The 22,336-nt window shown below is 34.0% G+C and overlaps 1 protein-coding gene across 1 annotated transcript in view; it reads left to right on the top strand.

Annotated features, from left to right (window-relative positions):
• The window catches only part of LOC150092841 (PHD finger protein 21A-like), a 151,459-nt gene extending 132,442 nt beyond the window's left edge, over nt 1–19,017 (top strand). The window contains exon 12 of the mRNA XM_090414330.1: nt 18,423–19,017. Within this exon, the coding sequence (XP_090270456.1) occupies nt 18,423–18,527 (105 nt within the window). The 3' untranslated portion in view covers nt 18,528–19,017. The remainder of the gene's footprint in view (nt 1–18,422) is intronic.
• Nucleotides 19,018–22,336: the final 3,319 nt, after the last annotated feature.

Below are 22,336 nucleotides of genomic sequence, written 5' to 3'. Positions count from 1 at the left end.
TCATAAGTTTTAAATTGTGCAACATTCCAATTTCTTATATGGGTTACTTGAACACAAGTACTACATACAGCAATCCCTCGATTAAGGCGTTCTTTAAAACGGCATTAATCGAATATAATAACCTATGGGAAAATGTATAATTCGTTCCTCAGATTTCTTTTTTGACCCTTAAGTTTTTTTATAAAAAAATTAGGGTATATCTCAGGGCCTAGTTAAAGGAAACCATGAAGCTGAAAGACGATAAAACATATTCAGAATATAAATTTATTATTCTGCTTTTTAACAAAGAATTGAGCTGACCTAGTTTGGTGGGCATTCTGTTTCTTTTTTTCATACAACTGATGGTATGGCCCTATTGCCTCTTCTGCAAATATTACTGGTTCTCTCTTCACCAGGGTCAGTCTCTAAGCATTGCTGCTTAAAAACTTCAATTGTACGAAAACTATTCTCAAATTGTTTCTGTGAAACCTCTTTGGACTTGTCAGTGATTAAACTTTCTTCATATTCTTCAGGATCTTCCTGCTGTGCATCTAAATTTAGCAGGTTGGAATCACTCAACTTCTCAGAATGAGATTTAATTAACTTAGATTCATTTGAAAAGCCTCTAAAATCATTTGTACCAAATGGCTTTAATCGGGCAATGCCCCAGGCGACATGAAATTTTGTCATGTTGTACCATCATTTTGTATATTGGTGTAAACCAATAAGAATACAATTTGGTCGGCTAAATCCCAAATTGTCAGCCCATCCTCATTTGTTCAGTATCCAGGTAGATACCCAACAGGGTGCACCACGATTAGGTGAGGATTTGACGTTAGGTCAGAAACCCTGGTCGGTTCTCCACATTCCTTTAAAGGCTATGTGGAGGTCTCTTCTCAGTTATACAGCTTTGACCCTTAAGCACCCCTGATTAAATGCACCCATGATAAAAGGTTAGGAAAATAATTTAAAATTAAAAGGTAAGGAAAACAATTGCACGAGATATGATCTGCAAAATGCTATGTAAAGCAGACGACATAAATTTTGGTGGTAAATTTGGAACATAGCATACATGGAAATAGTGTAGTATGCCATTAAAAAATAACTTTATAAAATGTTTCAAATCGGTAACTAAATTATTTTATCCTGGTGAGTGATTTTTTTAAAATTGTTAGTCATAAAAAATGTATAGATTGAAAAGTTTTAAAATCTAATTTAATTTTAAGATGTATATAAGCGCACTAATCGAATTTGGGTATCGAAAAAAAATGACGCACTAATCGGGGGCACATTAAGTGAGGGATTGCTGTACCGCGACAGTTCTTGGTTATCAGATTGACTGTCAGAGTATTGTAGTGCTTGTGTTCAAGTAACCCTTATTTTACTTAATGACTCCAAAACGAAAGAGTTACGTTGCTGATATTTGGATGAGCCAAATTGCTTCCTTTTAAGTGAAAAAGGTGAAAGTTCTCAATTCATAAAATAATAAATAAATAAATAATAATAAATGTATGCTGAAATTGCTGATATTCCATTCACATTCAGATAACTTTTATTACAGTATATTTTTATAAATGTTCTATAATTGGGGAGCGGGGACGACGACTATTTGGTATTAGTAGATTCAAAATATCTTTTATATTTATATAAGAGTGTAATTTTTTTAATATTTATTATTTCAATAAATATCTATAGGCAAAATATGGAATAGATTGCCAAGCTTTTTAAGCAGTTTTCATATAATTATTTGGAATAAATGATTTCAATATTTCAAAATAATATTAAAATATACATTAAATATATATAAAGGGATTCATATATGAATAAAAAATTGTATTCATATAAATATATGAATAAAATATATTCATATATTTTATTCATATAGAATAAATAACTGTATAAAGCAACTTAGAGTTTTTATTTCTTGTTTTCATTTCCACAGATAATACCATTTGCCATAAAGTGGGTACAATGCTGAAATACTTATTTCTCCCTGGATGCATTTGACCCAACATTTTAGTTATAATCCTAAGATGCAATGTACCAATTAGTTTAAGTCTTTCCTTTGAAATTGTTTTTGGTGGTCTTCTATTAGTATTTCTTGGTATACACTGCTTGGAAAGAAATCAATGGACACCATAGTGTGAGGAAGAAACAGCCATGGTGTGAACCTTAATAAAATGTGAAACTTCATTTTGCTGCAATGGCTGCAGCAATCCTACAGTGCATATTTTCATTTCCACAGATAATACCATTTGCCATAAAGTGGGTACAATGCTGAAATACTTATTTCTCCCTGGATGCATTTGACCCAACATTTTAGTTATAATCCTAAGATACAATGTACCAATTAGTTTAAGTCTTTCCTTTGAAATTGTTTTTGGTGGTCTTCTATTAGTATTTCTTGGTATACACTGCTTGGAAAGAAATCAATGGACACCATAGTGTGAGGAAGAAACAGCCATGGTGTGAACCTTAATAAAATGTGAAACTTCATTTTGCTGCAATGGCTGCAGCAATCCTACAGTGCATATTTTTCACAAGCATATGATGGTGATCAGTGGGAATTGGGGTCATTCTTCCTGTAGGCACGTAAGTCGTTGGCCTGTTGTGGAGCATACATCCCTTGACCATACCCAATGCTCTATTTCATCCCACAGATATTCAGTAGAGTTGAGATCAGGATTCTGTGAAAGCCAGTCAAGTGTAGTGCTGTTCACGTCCACAAACCATGCAGCTACAGCAGCAGCCTTATGACGCTGTGCAGTATCTTGCTGAAAGATATGATGGTGAGTTCCATGGAAATGCATACCACAAAGTAGGAAGCATTGCATTTTCCAGAATGTTCAGATACCTCTCGGATTTAAATGTTTGTGTCACAAATGAAGGTCTGAGGCCAAAACAGGAACATGCTATCACGCTGCCACCTCCGAACTTCATAGTTGGGGCCACGCACTCTGGTAAGAGATGCTCACCGGGCATATGGCCAGCCTGGCTGGCCGAGTGGTTAGTGTATCCACTCTCCAGCCAAAAAGGCTGCGGGTTTGAATCCCGCTGTGGCATGGATGTTTGTGATTGTCTATGAAAGTGGTAGTGGTTAGCGGTAGATGGCATTGGTGTAGTTGCAGTCAGTTGGTGGATTTGAGTGGTGGAGACGGAGTTTGTAGAGTAGGCGCCCTCCCTCGATGAGGCTTTGGACTGTACATGTTCTTTGCACCACTGTAGATGATGCTGCATGTTGGTTTGGGTAATGTGGGGTTTGCATATTGTAGTCCTGCAATGGAAACCCATGTTGTGAGCCTCAGTTCTGAATGTTTTTGTGCAGATTCAGGTTCTAGTCCAGCGTTTTCCAGATTTTTCCTACAGCGGAACACTTCGCAAATCCTGAAATTTTCATGGAACACCTTGGTTATTTTGTAATGTATTAATAATTAATTATGGCATAATCATAAAGAGTATTAGTACACTTATGTATATAGTGTGACATGTTGACAAATATAAAATTACATTTAAATCAGTTATCAATCACTGGACTAATGAAATCTTGTAGCAAATTGTAGTTTCCTCAGGCCACATCGTTAAATTAATTTGTGCTGATTTTCATTGACATATCCCATTCTGATCACCAAAAATTTATAATATTGTTATAAATACTTACGAGTAAATGCATACTTTTTCTCCTGTGTGTGCTGGTAATTTGCCCCTCCTTTTGTACATCCTGGAGATTGCTTTGTAGGCTGGGGGTAGATGAATCACTGTCTGTTGCATCACAAACACTTTCAATAAGAGATTTCTTAACACCAAAATTAAACAAAGTCCATTGTCTCTTATTCATATTAAAATTTAAATCTGTAGGCTTGTTACTCATTCATCATCATCATACGTATCAAGGATTTAGGCCTAGTATGGCCTGTTCTGGCCTTAGAAGTCATCGTTGAATCGTTTAAGAGGGCGTCCTGGTTTTCTTTTTCCTAATGGCTTGTACTTTAAGGCTTGTTTTGGTAATCTTTCTGTTTTCATTCTTTGAACGTGTTCCATCCATCTATGTTTATATTTTTTAATTTTTTCAATTACTGGTTCTTGGTTTAATTCTTTCATAATATCTTCGTTTCTTTTGTGATCAAATAGGGTATACTTTGCAGTTTTTCTCATAAACTTCATTTCTGCTGTTGTTAATCTTTGTCTTTTTGTTTTATTGTCCAGATTTCGCTTCCATACATTAAGACCGGTAGGGCTAATGTATTGTATACTTTTAGCCTGGTTTGTTTTTGAACTAGGTTTGGTTTAAATATAGAGTTAATTACTCCTGTTATTTTTAAATATTTTGCAATTTTTATGTTTATATCTTTTTCATTTTCATAAGTGATCATACATCCTAGGTAGTTAAATGAATTCATCTGTTCTAAGATCTTGTTATCTAATACTATTTTAGTTCTTGCTGGATCTTGTCCTTTAAAGGCCATAGTTTTTGATTTTTCCGTTGATATTATCATACCATAATCTTTGGATATCTCATTTAGATTTAAAATAGCTTTCTGTAAGTTATCTTCAGAATTTGTAATTATTATTTGGTCGTCTGCAAAGAGGAGAGTGTTTAAGTTAACTGCAGGTGAAAGTTTAATTCCTTGATGTAAATTTTTACTCCATTTTATTATTATTTCATTTAAGTAGATATTAAAAAGAGTTGCTGAGAGGGGACATCCCTGTCGGACCCCTTGGTTTATCTCTCTTGTATATGATAGCTCATGATTTAATCTTATTTGTATTTGATTATTTTCATATATACTTGTGACAGCTTTTAGGATATTATTTGGTATTTGTCTTTCTTTTAATATGTTAAATAATATGTTTCTTTTAACTTTGTCAAATGCTTTTTCAAAGTCAATAAATGCAATATGTGTTTCTAAATTATATTCTTTTCTCTATTATTAATTTTAGGCAGAAGGCTGGGTCTATACATGATCGTCCTTTTCTAAATCCATTTTGTACCTCTAGAATAAAGTTTTCGGAATATTTCATTAGTTTGTTATTTAAGATTCTGCTGTATATTTTGTAACATGAATTTAGTATACTGATACCTCTATAGTTTTTAGGGTCATCTCTATTACCTTTCTTAAAGATAGGAATCACAATTGCTTTTTTCCATTCTATTGGGGGGATACCAGTTGAGTAAATTTTATTTAAAAATAATAAGAGTCTTCCTTTGAATCTTGTTCTTGCATATTTATATAGTTCTGAACCTAGCTTATCTTCTCCAGGTGATTTTCCGTTTCTTGTTTCTTTCAGGCTGATTTCTAATTCTTCTTCAGTTATTTCCTTTTCATTTTCGTTAATTGTTTGCCAGTTGTCTTTTTTAAAATATTTGTCTGTCCACAGTTCTGTGTAGTAATTTAGAAATTCTTCTAATTTCAATTCAGTGTTTAATTTTATGTTTTCTTTGGTATCTGCATTTAGGTGTTTCAAAATCTTATTTGTGTATGTGTGTGTGTACATGCGCGTGCGTGTGTGTGTATATATATATATATATATATATGGTGGAGTGGTCCGAATATACTGAATAAGGACTCGTGGACCAACAGGGCCATAAGGGGCAATCATCTTGATTGTAAGGGAAGCGGCACTCCCATGGACCCCTAGCTGGATCTATCCTCTCCTTCTTCTACTTTGAGGAATTGGCTTGTTACTGTTAAAAAAAATCACGGCACTATGGTTCCGAAACAAACACTTTTCACCCTACAATATGAATTTGCGAAGAAAGTATTCAGTATTACTAGATTTGAGAACCAGATACAGACTACCTTGATCTTTAATTTCAGCGGAAAAATTTTCTTTATACTTCCTTGCTGATCGGTCACCAACATTTGCAACGCAGATGTTATTTCGTTCATTTTTGTGAACAGAGGATACTCCGCCCATTGTTGTAATTGGCTTGCAGGCAATTTTTATGAACGGTCGTAAACACCGGTATTCCCTTTCCCAAATTACCTCCATGTTTAAAAATACATGGCTTGGTCACTGACATCACTGAACACTTATTCTCTTTCCGCAGAACACAGTTCGGGAAACCCTGTTCTAGTTGATTCTTGGAACTACACATTCAACATGTCAGCCAACAAATGTAGGTTTTTACATGTACCCTTTGTAGCACTCCACTGTGGTGGCTCATCCACTAAGTATAGCACTTTCAGTTGACTCTCTGCACTTTCATCTCAGTATGGAATCACTGATTGTTGACCTAGGATGACACAATTTGTCAACAATTTGCTGAACAGATAGGCCTGCAGTATGGCATCCTATCGCAACATCTCCTTCAAACTCAATCAGTTCCCTTCTCACAGGCATTTCACCCTGACAGTTGCTCTGACTTTGGAGCATCATATTCCTGTGATTTATACTGGCTAAAAACACGACTCGTTACATAGCATGATGCACCTTGCCCATGAAGATGTCCGTTGACTTCTTTCCAAGCAATATATCTATTTTCTTTGTCATCCATATCTGTGTTAATGTAACGTTCATCAACTTAGACCATCTTTTTTTTTCCTGACATTTTCTGCATGTCAGTTATAAGTAATAAGCTTTATTTGCTAGTCTGTTTTCAACTTATGTTAAAGTTTTGTTGACCATCCTTTTATTAGAATGTATTGGTGTTTCTGCACTAGGATTAGCATCTTGCAACTTGCTTTTATGAACTTTTAGTGAAGTATTAATAAGTATTATTAATAATTGAAGTATTAATAAGATTACTTAACAGTACAGGCAGCCCTTGGTTTACGCCTCACTTCTGTTCTTGAAAAAACGGCCATAAACCGAATCGGCGTAAAATGAACCCAAATTTAATGGGAGGTACAAAGTTATGGTTCGAGCAGTCAGAAAATATGCACATGAAGTATGCGTAACATTATTATATTTAAAGCTTTGATAATAAATACATATATATTTGTTAAAATAAAATTATTTACGAAAACAAAACAAAATTATATACAAAAAATATGAAATTTCGAAAAGATATTACATATTTCTATGTTGAAGTTCCTGGTTTCAGATCATCTGTATTTTTTTTTTTAAAAAGTATCCAGTGTTAACTGCCTAGATTTTCTTTTTCTTTAAGGAGTTTAGTGTAAGGTTGAATAGATGCGATTACACTCCTTTTTATGTTTGCACTCCGTTCCCAATCATGGTCCATTTCGTAGAGTTCATCAGTCAATGTCTCTATGCTTGCAAGCATACGCTGTAAATTGGCCGTTTTTATATCTCTCAGAGGACCTTCTTTGTTTTCTTTCTTCTCTTTAACCAAAAGTGGTTTATCATGGCTTTCTAAGACTTCTGTCATATCTTCAGCTGTAATATCGTCCAATCCCACATTACCAAGCTTGTGCGAGAGTACTCGCACAAGCTTGGTAACGTCTTCAATAACATTCTCCTCTGGCTCTAATTCCTCGAAGTCGTGCATAAATGCTGAAAGAAGTTTTTGCCATGCTCCTTTTAAACACTTTGCTGACACTTTGTTCCAAGCCGCCTTGATATTGTTAATGCCCTTCAAAATATTGAATGACTGCCAATAGTCTTTAATAGTTTTTCCTGAAGTGTCCAAGACTCTTACCTCCATATAACATCTAATTTCCATAGATGTTATATGGAGGTAATAGTCTTTGAAGATTGATATAATTCCCCGATCCATTGGTTACAAAAGTGATTTTGTGTTTAGGGGCATGTAAACAACCTTGACATACAATGGTGTTCTTACTTCAGCAAGGTTTTAAGGATGTCCAGGGGCATTACCTAAGAGAAGCAATTACTTCTACAGACATTAACACGTGTCTGCCCATCTTCCATTCTTTGCATCGCCTCCATCTTCTTTTCAAGTGTGATTGATTTCCTCGCCTTCTTAACACCAAGTTCTGCTGACTTTTCTGCACTTCTTTTATCAGACATGGTATGTAATTACGTACTTTATCAATTTAAATACGTATGTATGTAAAAAAAATTAAATAGAACAATTAGGTAGATTCAACAGTAAAACTAGGTTTGATACATATACGTCGTAGTAGCTCGGTAAACACTCAAACACCAGAGTGCCTGCTAGCATCGTTTCTCAGTCGGACATCTGGCGTTATTGTGAATCGGCATAAATTGAACCATTTTAAACTGAACCATCATAAACCAAGGGCTGCCTGTATTTAGACAGTTTCAGTGTTACGTTAAAAGATTTATTTGCATTATTGAATGCATTATTACTTTATTTTTATATCCCATTCCTACATGTGAAAGGTTGCAGAACCTACTGTGCAATGTATGGGTAAGGGATTAAGAGAGAAGTATTAATCCATAAAGGTTGCATCTCTTAGAGAAGACAAAGTTTGGGGGTAGTAGAGTTTCCAAAGAACAGCAGTGAATGGAATGAAGGAGAAAGAAGAAGTTCGGAGTTTATTTGGAACTGAACAGTAAATGGATGTTCGTTAACAGTTGCTCATATTTTACAAGCTGAAAGAAAAGTGGATGAATTGGTGGCCAATTCAGCAGAACATTTTCCCATTAAAATACCTATCCAAGAGGTATGCTAAAAACTGAAATGAGGAAAAGGTTGTAGTGAATCGTGTGTGAGAGAGAGAGAAGGTGGGGGGCAGGTTATTTAGTTGGATTGCTCTTTTCTGAACATTAAGTGCTTTTAGGAAGTTTTTTGGTATGCTACCCCAGATATGGAGCCATATTCCAAGGTTGGATATAGTATTTATGTAGATAAGTAGTAATATCTTGGGCAGAAAAGGATCTTTTGGAGGGGAAAGGCTGAATAAACTATTGATGGGATGTGTTTGTGCTAGGAAAAGTAGAGGTGTCAGCCCAAGAAAAGAAATATCATCTTGCTTAGAGATCCAAATGTTATCATTGCCTTATATTCAGGATATCCTTGCTCCACTGAAGATGATCAAGATGATCTGAATACAAGGCATTGTTTATGAAAGATCTTGTAGTTTGGGGTGCATCAGCAATCTAAAGTTTGTCAAAGAAGAGAAATGAAGTGTATTGTCATTAGCAAAACTGTGTATGGGATTTGAAATCAGTGAAAAGTCATTTCTGTATAGAAGGAAAGCTGTGATTAAAAGTACAAAAGTCTGATCTACTCTAACATCGGTCTGGAAAATCTGGCAAGAGGAGACTATCGACTACTGTGTGTAGTGAATAACCAGTGAGAAAACTGGTGTGACCCACTTGCAAAAAATAAAAAGCAGACCATAAGTTTGTATTTTGATAGACCCAATCAAATTCCCTTGGATGTGTTTAGAGTGGTCACATAAATTTTTTTCAGATCTAAGTATGCCTCCATTGATTAATTTGGCTGTTAATATTGATATTTGAGAAAAACCAAAATGATATCAATAGGATGGTAGTTTGAATGACTGACTTCTCTCACTCTTTATTGAAATGGCCTTGAATATTGCTCGGCTTGTTTTCTTGCTGTAGGGTAGATGACAGACAAAAGAGAAAGATTGAAAAGTCAATATAGATGGGTATTAATTCTGGGTAATTAATTCATTAGTTTATCCCTACAACTGCACTTAAAACTAATGCATAATTACCCAGGATACCATCAGCACCAGAAGACTTGTTAGTGTTAAAGCTACATAATTCTTTGATTTCTTTGTGATGAAAGACCAGAAGTAAATGTGAAGTAAGTTATTTATGGTATTGTGGAAGGTAGTTTACCATGGTCATCTATACAGGAACTGGAAAACAAGAATTATTTCAGCATATCTGCCTTTTCTTTGGATGATGTGTGTGAGAAGACAGAAGGATGGAAGTTGCATGCATTAACTGGCAAGGACCAGGAAATTTCCTTGTGTTCGGATGGGAGGCTAATTTTTCTGCATTGAGCCCCATCAGAAGCAGATTTGCTGGCAGTTTTTATTATTATTTTTATTTTTTTATCAGCTGGCTGTTACAAGCTGCTGAGTGTAAAGCTGGAGTGTTGATCTGGAACCATTGATTGTATGTTGAATTTTTTTCTTGGGCTGCTTTATTACACATTTATTGGAGAACAAGACTTTGACAGAAGTCAGATGTTGAGTTACATTAAGGGATGGTCTTCATTCCTGTTTGAATTATTTCTGTAATTTGCTCAGGGTAGATGTTTGAATTGGGATGAGCAGTAATCATACTATAGAAGGGAAGAGTAGAAACCATGGAGGTTATCCCAATTGTCATAATTTTAATGCTGGACATGAGTCTGAAAATTGTCAGGTGAATGGGGTTCCATAGTAAAAGGAAATTTGAACAAGGTTATGGTGAGTTGTCAAGAGTAGAATTGATGACTGTATTTTTGAGGGTAAACTGGTTAAAAATGGATCCAAAATGTATTAGTGGGATGGTGAAGATTATATGGTATTCTGGTGGGTAGATAAAGAATTTGTTAGATCATCCATCAGCAAATACTTCACCATCTCTTGTAGTTTGATGTGAAGTAAGAGAAGAGGAACCAGTTTAAATTATAGACATTGGAATCCAAAGGAAGATGTGCTTACTGCTTTGGTGTTTGGATTGCAGCAAGTTTTAAGATAAATAAAAGGTTCAGGATGGTTATCAGCATTTGGAGAGCATTAAAGACAGCAAATGAATGTTACAAAATATATCAAGGAAATTTTGAACCAGTAAATAGACCAGAGTCTAGGTTTGGCAGTGTCTAACATTGAAAATCAGATCTGATAAACGCAGATGTACAGCCCCATGTTGGAACACATTATGTAGAATATGAGTTGTCCAAGTTTTGTTATTGATAACAGTAAAACCTTGGGTGACGCACATCATTTGTTTAAAATTATGATCACAAATAGTGATAAAGCGATGTGAAGATTTTGTATTTTTTGGTTGTATTTCTGTGCTTGTTTTTTATTATTTTCTTTCTTTGAATATCTTTGGTATTTTTTGTAGGTGCTTTTTACTAATTCAATATGTTGCTGTATTTTTTTATGATTACTGATGCCAAGAAGTTAATTATAAAACAGAAATATGCTGTGAGAGAGAGAGTACCATGAACATGATCCCTAAATAGGAACTTTACAGTAAGCACCCTTTACATACTGCTATACTCATCAGGCATGGCAGGACAGAGAATGTGGCACTATGATTGTTCTCTAGCTGATTGGAAAGTCTTCTGATACATTCTGTCAGGATTGGTCCCTTTCATTATCAAGCAGCTAAGCTTGCAGATAACTCAACTAATATACCTTCAAATTTCTTTTCTCACTCTTATGTGTAGTGTGATAGGCACTTGTGACTATCAAAATGTCTAGCATTTTGATAATTAACTAAGGAGCTGATATCCACAAACTCTGCTCTGGAAACCAAGCATGCCAATAGCGATGCAGACCTTCAGTAAGCCAAATACACTGGTTTCCATAAATTAAGAAACAAAGAGAAAAATTATGATAACATTAGGGGGGGGGGTATGAAAGTCAGGTACATTATGTAAAAAGTTATGTCAAGTTTGGTTATCATATACAAATGAGTGGTACTGTCAACGGTATATTCAAATGACCCATAGCATAAAAGCTAGCGTTTTGGAGTGGTTTTCCATTTGGAGTGAGGACAAGACATTTTGTGATAATCCCGCCATAGGCATTTATGTTTGTGATTGTCCTACAAACTCTGTGTGGAAAGGGAATCTGCAATCCTACCGCTTATTCTAGCAGAAGACTTCTGCTAGAATAAGCGGTAGGAAGGAAAAAAAATAAAAAAGTGAAAGCTTATGCAAGTCAAAACTTCATTCAGTGTATTTTTTTATTTGTCATATATTCCAGCATACAAAATGATTTGCTGTATAAGGCAATCCCCAAAATCTCTTTTCAAAATGTTTATTTTGTACTATATTCACTACATAAGTGATTTTGGAGTCATCCTATACACTCACTGACAGCTTCTTACCTGGTACCCTTTACTTGAATATAATGTAGGTACAACAGTCACCTAATATTTGCTTTACTGTAATATGTGAATGATGTCTTCCTGTATAAGACAATTTATAAAATTGTCTGTGTTTATACCAGTAAGGTTTCATTTAGATTTAAATGGAAAAAACTATATGCTTGCCCTACTGAATACATTTATTAAATACAAATATTTATATACAAAGTATAATAAAATTCTAATATATGAGTACATTAACATGCCAAAAACTTATCAGAACACAGTATGATACTGCAGGAGCTAGGCAATTACTTGACAATGTTTCCTATCACTGAATTCAGAGGTTCAGATTTTATACTTTGGGTTGATGACTCCCTAGTTTCAGCTATTTACTTCAAATATCATTTTGTAAGCAAGCATATACATTATATCGTTAGAATTCTTTACTATGAGGATAGCGTTTTCTTTGACCCCCCCCCCCACACACACACAGACACTCTCTCAGTCAACAAAGGAGAGAGTGCTTTGGAAATGAGGAGATTAACTGTATCATTCTAAAATGTTATTTTTCAGATCTTATTCTAGAAAAATGCACCTTTTTGTAAATGAAAATTCATAGAAAAATCTTCTAAATTTGCAGTAAAATATTAAACTTAGATGGTTTTGTGTAGTTTTTAATAGACATGGTTTGGTTTAAGTTTGTTTCCTAGAATTTGAGAAGTGATCAAAAGAATTATTTCTTTAAGAACTGTCCGTGTTTCTATAAAGTTAAGAACTCGAGCAGCACTGGATTGTTTTGTTACTAAATTAATTTGTAACAATTTTTAATATGGCATTACTGTTCCATGCTTTGGACTGTTAGACTGATGAAGTATATAATTCAGCCAAGCATCTAAAGACCACTATTCATGGATGAAACTTTGAAATTTTGTTATAGGGTCACTGGAAGAGAAAGGAATGGGAGGGTTTAAAAACTTATAAACAAACTTGTCATTAAGCTGTTTAAATACACAAACACATGTTGTTGTTACTTGAACACAGTTGACTTTTTTTACCATAAAAGTTAGAAACTGCTATTATACTAGTATCATGAGCAGGCTAAAAGTTAGGTAGGTTATCTGGAATTCCATTCTAGGGATTAAATGGTCTGTCCACTTCAAATACATAAAAGGGTAGTGGTGTCACATCAGATGATTAAAATTATCTACCGCCTGAAAAACAGATTGTCAGCTGTTAAGTGCAAGTGTTTCACATCCATGTGACCATAACTGCACTTCCATAGTGCAGTGTCAGGAAAATCGTACATGAGTTGTCGTCATCATCATCAAATTCCTGCCATGTACCATCAAGGGGTGTACAGGATATGATAGTACTACATGAAAAAATTATATCATTACTAACTTCCTATCTACAATTTTCCTCCAAATCAGTCTGTTACTTGTCAAGACTCCAACATTATCAGATTTTATATTTCTATCGTCTAAGGCACTTTGTACCGTATCAATCCACCTATATCTTGGTCTTCCTCTGGGTCGTTTTGCTGCCAACCTGGCAGAGAACACTTGTTTTGCTAATCTTTTCTCTCCCATTCTATTTAAGTGACTATACCACCTGAGATTAGCTCTGCTAACGCATTCCTGAATGCTGACAATGTCAAGTTCTTTCCTAATATCCTCGTTTTTAATATGATATTGCCATTGATGCCATCTGTTCACGCCTCTAATCTTTCTCAGGACTCTCATATTTGCGGTCTCTAGTCTTTGGTCAAGTGTTTTACTTCTGACCCAGCTCTCAGATCCATAAGTTAAAACTGGTTTGAATACTGTCTTGTATAACTAATTTAGTGTTCCGACTAATTTCTCTCTTATTCCATATGAATTTATTCAATTGACTTCCCACCATACCAGCTTTGCTGATTCTGTTGTCTATTTCCATATTTAATTAACCATCTTCACTAAAAATCGTGCCTAAGTAGCTGAAATGTTTTACTTGTTCCACAGGTTCTCCATTCACAACACAGTTGACATTTTCAATGATTCTGTATATTTTCATTGTCTTTTTATTGCTGACCTTCATACCATATCTATTACAACAGCTATTCAATTTAGTCAGAGAATCTTGCAGACTTGTAGCGGATTTATTTAGAAGTATAACATCATCTGCATAAAGCAAAGAGCTTACATTAACATCTCCAATTTTGATATCATGTTTAATACCACTTTCCTTCATAATGTGATCCATATAGATAATTAATAACAGAGGGGATGATGTACATCCTTGTCTCACACCAGATTTAACATTCAACCATCTTCCTGTACTTCCTTCACTTCTAACTGCTGACTTACAGCTCAAATAAAGACTAAGTATTGCTTGATATAATGCCCCATTGATACCCACTGCAGCGTATTGAAAATCTTCTCTTTTGGGACCTTGTCATATGCCTTTTCCAAATCGACAAAACTTAAATACAGATCTTTGTTATAATTCCATGCTTTCTCGACTATTTGTCGCAAAGTGAAGATCTGATCCTGACAGCCTCTATTTGGCCTGAATCCAGCTTGTTCTTCACCCAGCTTTTCATCCACAATTCTTCTCAACTGTTTCTCAAGTATACTTGCATAGATCTTGCCAGGAACACTCAGTAGGGAAATACCTCTGTAATTCTCACATTCAGTTTTATTTCATTTTTTATATATGGGTACTATGAGAGCTCTACTCCAATCATCGGGAATTCGTCCCTCTGTCCAGGCTTTCTGAACTATGCAGTGCAGCCACTGTAAGACTTTTATACCACCACACTTCAGCAATACTGGTCGAATATCATCTACTCCTGCTGCCTTTCCACATTTCAAGCCTTTGATGGCTTTTTCTGCTTCAAGTATGGATATGTATCCTGACTGCATGCCTTGTCAGTGTTTGTTACCACTGTGCTGTCATCACTGCTTGTTTCATTTAGCAGTTTTTCAAAGTAATTACTCCATACTTCAAGGATATCATTTTCTCACGTTTTCATGTAACATTTATCATCTCTAACTCCTTTTACAGCACTCTTTCCTCCATTCCTAAGCTTCTTCGACAACCTCCAGAATATTTTGCCACCTTCTTGATATTTATTTTCTATATTCTTGCCAAAGTCTTCCCATGACTTTTGTTTAGCTAGTTTTACACAGTGTTTAGCATTCTTTCATTTGTTTCTATATTCTCTAAGAGCACAAACTGACTTATTTGACAGGAATTTTTGATATGCTTTCTTCTTTTCCTTCACTGCCTCTTTAACTTCCTGTGTCCACCAGGGAGTTATGATTTTTTTTTATCCTTGCAGACAACCTCACCACATGCCTCTCTGGCAGAATCAATCAATGTTTTCTTCAGAGTTTGCGACTGAATCTACAAGGTTTGATTCCTGTTCTCAACCTCTTTCATTTTTTTTCAATAATCTTTCTGTATATTAGTCTACAGTTCACATCTGAGAGCTGCTCAACTTTTATTCGCTTTAAAACTTTCTTGCATGTTATTCTTTTCAATATGAAATTCAATTTTATCCTGCTCAAGACTAAATAGTGATCACTTCCAATTTCAAATCCTCTGTACACTCTGGTGTCCTGTACCAGGGAGAAAACATCACTATCAACAATAACATAGTCAATGAGACTTTTCTTATTCCTTGCCTCTTCTCTCCATGTGAATTTGTGCACATTTTTATGTTGGAACATGGTGTTAGTAATAACCAGTCCATGTCCTGAGCAGAAATCCAACAGATATTTGCCATTATTATTAGCTTTGCTCTTTTCTCCAAATTTTCCCAAAATATTTTTGGATGTCTCGCAATCATTTCCTACTCTGCTATTTATATCCCCAACAAGGACCAACTTTTCCTTTTTCATTGTGTCAGTTGCTTTTTCTAAAGCATCAAAAAATTCCTCCATTTCTACCTTAGTAGAACCTTCTGTGGGACCATAGGCACAAATAAGTCTCATTGTCCAGTTCCCCATTCTCATATTTGCCCACATTACTCTACTTCAGACTGACTGCCATTCAAGAAGATTAGCCTCGTATTTTGTGTTGAATACTATGGCTACTCCTTCTTTTCCTGGATTGTCATTGCCTGAATATAACATTTTGTATTTATTGCTCAGAAAGATCTCACCAGTTTTGGTCTTTTTTGTTTCAGTCACTCCTATTATATCGATCTGGTACTTATCTAATTCCTCAGCTAGCTCTATTTCTTTGCCATTCAGCTTCTTACATTGATAGTACTGATCTTTCACTCTGGTGATGTTGAGTTGGGGTTTGTTTTCAGATTTGTTCCAGTAGCTCATTTTTCGCTGTTCGCCCTGGTTCCCTGGCGAAAACGACGGGGTCCTTGTTTAACCGGGCGACGCCCCAGCCAGCATGAAATTTTGTCATGTTGTACCATCATTTTTTATTTTGGTTTAACCAGTAAGAATACAATTTGGTCGGCTAAATCCCAAATTGCCAGCCCATCCTCGTTCGTTCAGTATCCAAGTAGATCCCCAACAGGGTGCACCATGAGAAGGTGAGGATTGGACATTAGGTCAGAAGCCCTGGACGGTTCTCCGCATTCCTTTAAAGGCTATGTGGAGATCTCCTCTCAGTTATACAGCTTTGACCCTTAAGCACCCCTACATGCGTTGTTTGGGTTCAAATTCCATTCAGGATATAAAACAAGGAACTATCAATAAACACTTCATTTGCTGGTTGCACAATACTGTGTTATACTACATTTGGTACACATAGCCATAAAAACAGTTCTATTTTCCTGTGAACCACACTAAGCATTAAGTAGAACCTGAAATGAAACCTAAGGAGCACTTCTGTAGGTTAGACACTGAAGTGTTGCTTCAATCACTATTAAATTTATTCAGTCGTATACTTATCTTGTGTTAAATTACTAGTAATATATTCATTCTGAAACAGTATTACATGAAAAACTATACAAAATATACTTGAATTTGAATCAGTTATGCCACATTTTCTGTATGAAACCTAAACATAACTGTCTATACCTTATGCCTTAGGTAGTATGGTAGTGTACTCGTCTCTCCTATGTATATCTCTCCTGTATTTCCAAAATGTTGTCAGCACTTACAGTTTCCAACCTGATTAGCAAAATTGATAGCATATGCTTTGTGACCAACATACTGTGAATTTGAATCTCACTTTGCCATAAATGTTAGTAAAACTTTTCAGGTGGGTGATTTCTATTGCCTGTTGTGAAACCACCACCACCACTTTGTTTATTGGAGGCCTGACATGTCTTAAAAAACGTACCGTTTGGCTTCCAGAGAACCAGGCTTCTGCGTAATCTGATTTTAGCTCCCCCCCCCCCATGGTAGTAAATATGCTATTGATTTCTAGCTTTCATAGGTAATTTGCCATTAAAATAAAAATTAAAAAAAAAACATTAGAATAGAAAGTGTTTGCAGTGTTTCCAAAAATTGCATATTCATCTCCTACTTATCTTCATGAATGTAGGTATTTGGGAAGAATGGAAGAGAAGGCAAGGTTATCTATTCTTGACAGAGTTTTGCTAGGCTGGAGTTTTTTTTTCAGTGACTCGAATATTTTATTAGTAAAGATATTGGATTAATAAATGAATTTCTTTTTAATTATTTTTAATCTCAAGCTAGATGAATATCAGTCAATATCTAATTTGCTTGGGCTTTACCAAGAAGTGTTCTTTACAAAGGGTCTGTAAAGTAGTAGTTTATTTTGAATTGCTAGTACACCTTGTTTTAATCACAGAAACTATATAGCATTTTTGGAAGGCTATATGGTATAATACAGGAGTGTTGAAGACATCACATATGGAAGGAGATCCAGAGCCCCAAGCTGTGTCATGTAATAAACTCTGCAAATCCAAATGACAACCAGTCTACTAGATACATAGCAAAGTGGAATACATCCAAGATCTTACACAGATGTTATCATAAGACTGAAAAAATGATACTAGATTCTGTGGAAATAATACTCAGTCCATCTGTGTAAACCAACTATAACTTATCATACTGCTATTCAATATAATTCAACTATGACAAAAATGAGACTACTTATCCCATATGCTACACAGTACTAGCAAGTCCAGAATAACTACAAACTATAGCAGTCCTTTTTTCATAGTAATTTCTTGTATTTTGCTAATCTTTTTTTCTGTGGATATTTGTATTAGTATTCTCAAGGACTTCATCTAATTAGATGACATCTTTGAGAGGAGGACAGAACTAATCCTGCCTTTTTTAAAATAACGTTTACTCTTTGCCTAGTCGTATAAAAATGAAGTATACTCATAGTCTCAGGATACATAGCTTTACTATACTAACATGATGAATCACTGTGTCAAAATATAAAATGGTTCCAATGAAATTTTTTCTTTTCCAGAATTTTTTAACCATTTTATAAAATCCTCAGTGTATTTTTTTCCCCTTTAAGTAGTGTATTTGTTACTTGCATTATTATACTTATGATGATTTAAATATATAATGTGGTTTCAGTAATTTTCCTTATATCATACTTTATTTAAGGAACAAGAAGATAGACATGTTGAACTGGAATCATCTTACCAGAAAGTACAAGACTGCATAAAGCGATTGTACATTTTTGTACATAAATTACAACAGATATCTTGATGTTCGCAGATTCTTACCTTCTAATGTGCCAAGTTTGTGACCCACAGATACCCTATGTAAACAGTGTCACAGTGTCAGTTCCTGGAGTCTCAGATTAGTAGACTGTATTTTTTCACCATAGGTGTAATTCAGTAATTTAAAAATAAAGTAAGACTGTTTTATAGGTGGAAGTATATTTCACTGCCATGATATTGAATGATGCTGATAAGAGCACAATTTCATTAATATTAATAATTATCTGATCTTTGCAACTTTTTTTTTAAATTTTAATTTTGGTTTATGCCTATTATGAACTGAATTTCAGAAGCTTGTGTTAAATCAGTTTTGATAGATGCAAAAGCAAATTGGATTTAAATAGCTAGCAATGCATTATCTTCCATTAAGCTGACAGTGTGCTTTCCTAATCTTATAGTACCCTTAAACATTTGAAAATTTTTATCTTTATATTTCATTTCCCTATGTAGAACTAAATAAAATTATCAGGTACTTTTTTATTATTTACTACATTTTTACCAGATCTGGACTTGTAATGGGTAACAATAATGGCAGTTTGTTAGGAAAGATTTTTAATTCTGTTTATAAATATTTCTTGGCAGAATCGAAAGTTAATTGTTTTGTAAAGTATAATTTCCTGAATTCTTCCTGTGATGGTTTTTATGTAAAAAGTAATTTCCGATCATGGTGCTTTGTATCTAGAATTCAGTTTCGTCTAAATGGCAACATTCTGATATTAGATGATAATTGAGGTGTGTGTGTGTGTACATATGAATATTGATAAATATATGAATACACACACACATGCACACACGTGAATATTTGTGTACATATATGAATATATATGAAAATATGGTGCAACTGGTTAAACTGAAATATCTGGTTTTGAAAGGAATGCTAGTAAATATAATTTTAAAGCTCTATACAATTTTTAACTGTATATTTTACAGTGTATATGTGTGTGTATGTGTGTGTGTGTGTGCGTGCGTGCTGATATTACCTATACGCCTACATTATAATTTATTTTCTATTAAGAAAGTAAATCAGTTATTGATAAATCTAATTATCAAAGATATATCATGTTAGTACTTGCATGAGAGTCCCTTTTAAAAAGAGAAACATGCATTTTATTGATTTTTTTCTCCTGCTTTTTTTGAATAATCCTTTAAAATTTGAAGGTATGTTTAGCCTTTGGACATGTCAGAGATAAGTGAATTTTTGAAACTGATTTGATGCATGCAGTTCCTTTTGCATGAAAAAACAAGTGTTATCACTGTTGATATATATTAGTTTTTATAGAGAATAGTGAGAGTAATTTGTAATGCATGTATATACAAAGAGAACTATAACTTGAAATGGAAATTTAATGTTTTTTTCCCCTGATGAAGACTGGTTGTAATTTTCTGTTTCGTACAAACTTGTGATGAAGAATTCAAGTCTTTTTTTTTAATACATTTTTAATGCCATGTATTATGCATTCAGTGGAGTTTTAAACTGCATAGATGGAGACAACTTTTATTTTAAAAAATGAAGTTGTATGCATAAAATACATGTAACCACACTTTTTTTGATAGTTTTTACAAAATGAATCAGTTTTTAAAGGTGATATAGATGTTATGGGGGGGAGAAAATCTCCATTGGTTGCTAGTGTAATTAATTATTACATTGCAGATTGCTAGAATTAGCCAAAAAAAAGAAATATATTAATGAAAATATAGTTTTCTCTTTTAAATAATCTAATAATTTTACTTAATTGTATTGGAAGAACAAAGTATTCTAATTAGATGAACTTTCATTTGCATGCTCAACAACAGTTACATTCTTATCATTAATGGAAGTTAAAACCATCTTTTATTAAATCAGACTCATACATCGTAATACTAGGACTATCTCTTAATAAATCTTAACCTTTTACATCCTTTACAAAAAAAAAGGGAAAAGCTCATGCAGATCACATTTATCCTCACAATCATCATTAGTAGGCAGGCTCGAAAGAGCCTGCCTACTAATGATGATTTTTCATGTTGATATGTCTAGACTCTGATTAGTATGTAAGTAATTTGCAGTTGAACTGTTAATAACATTTTCATGCAGATCAAGCACTGACCATAATATTCATTAAAAGCATTTATAAGCAAAAATTACATAAAATTTTCCTTCAAAAAATTTAACATACAATATCTAAGTAGATCACATTTCGTTAGTTGCTGCATTGTTCTCTAAACTGCTATTCATAACTTGCTTTATTACCAAAAAGTAAAAATCTTAAACATAAACATACATTAATCACAAAAGTGTCAATTGTAAATACTTTTATAAATAATATGCTATATAAAATACAGTACTGACATTTTTATCATCTGTCCTGAAGTACAGTCTCTTTTTAAAAAAAAGTCCGACATTGCCAACTGCTTTCCATATTCTATTAGACACAATCTCATTATTGTCTCTTCATTTATACTGTACTAAATGATGTCATATATTCTTTAATACAATAAAATTTAGCAAGAGCTTTGCTGAAAGTTTGTGTAGGCTGCTTTTCTTTGATCTTGATTTTCTAAAAATCAGAATACTTTTTAGAATCAGAATGATTTTTGAATACTGAAAGCTTGAAACCTTAGCTCTATTGCACCATTAAACATAACAAAAAAAAAAAAAAAAATTTAAGTAGCTAAGAAATAATATCTTCAAACTATAAATATCCAACTTATGAACATCCATATATATATATATCTATATATACACACACACACAATATATATACAAACAAAACTCCAAAAACTCAGGCTACAAACATCAACTCATCACATATGAGTCAATCAGTTGCAGAATGTGCTTTCACCCTTTCAGGGATGTTTTATGATTTTTACATTCTTATCCAGTTCATTATTCATTGCCTTCTGAGAAATGTATGTAAACTGAATTGGGATAGGATAAGTATTGTGTGTGTAAATATAAGGGATCACAATGAATTAGTCAGGTACCTGAAATTAGTGTTGATCAAGAGAAATAAGCATTCATAAAGAGTGAATGAAAGTACTTTTTTTTTTTTTTGATACATTTCTGTAAGAAAAGGCAATGTAGAGATGCACGTGAAATTATAAACTTATTAAGAAGAGTATGTCTAGACTCTGTCTAGACATACTCTTCTTATTCAGGGATGTTTTACGATGTTTTACATTCTTATCCAGTTCATTATTCATTGCCTTCTGAGAATGAATATAAGTTAATTTTTATCTAAATCATTCAACTGAAAGCCATTCTTTTTCAAGAATAAAATAGTCCCAGCTGTGCTTGGGGTCAGTCTTGTTAATTTAGATATGAGTTCCATCTATGGAAAAAAAAAAAAATGCTTTGTAAGTTTAGATAATTTGAGCAATTGAATGCTTTTTATTTTTTCACCTCAAGAAGGGATCTATATAGTGATAACTCATTGCATGATGAAATTTCATGTTTTTTTCCACTCTACTTTTTTATGTAGATAGGGGAGTTTTAATCTAATTTATTTCACACATGAAAGGCAGAAGAACCTATAGCAAACAGATGTCTTGTGAGGGCAGGGGAAGAATATTAACAGTAATCTGTTGATATTCTTCTTGAATTATTGAAGATTGGAGTTCTTTGGGAATGCTTCATGAAGGAGACTGTTCCACAGAATTGAGGTGGAAGGAATAAAAGATGACTGAGAGTAGCAGGTTCAGTGAGTATGTAGTTCGACTGTAAAAGGATACTGAGCAGTTGTAAGTCCCTGTAGGTCTAGCAGAAATATGAGGCATAATGGATGCTAGTGTTACGTCGTTACTTTCTTCTATTTT

Source organism: Typopeltis vanoorti, chromosome 25 (assembly GCF_054136105.1).
Source record: "Typopeltis vanoorti isolate ZY-2024b chromosome 25, IOZ_Tvanoo_1.0, whole genome shotgun sequence".
Classification (NCBI taxonomy): Eukaryota; Metazoa; Arthropoda; class Arachnida; order Uropygi; family Thelyphonidae; genus Typopeltis; species Typopeltis vanoorti.
Note: the sequence above shows the minus strand (reverse complement) of the source record. Positions and strands in the feature narration are given on the sequence as shown.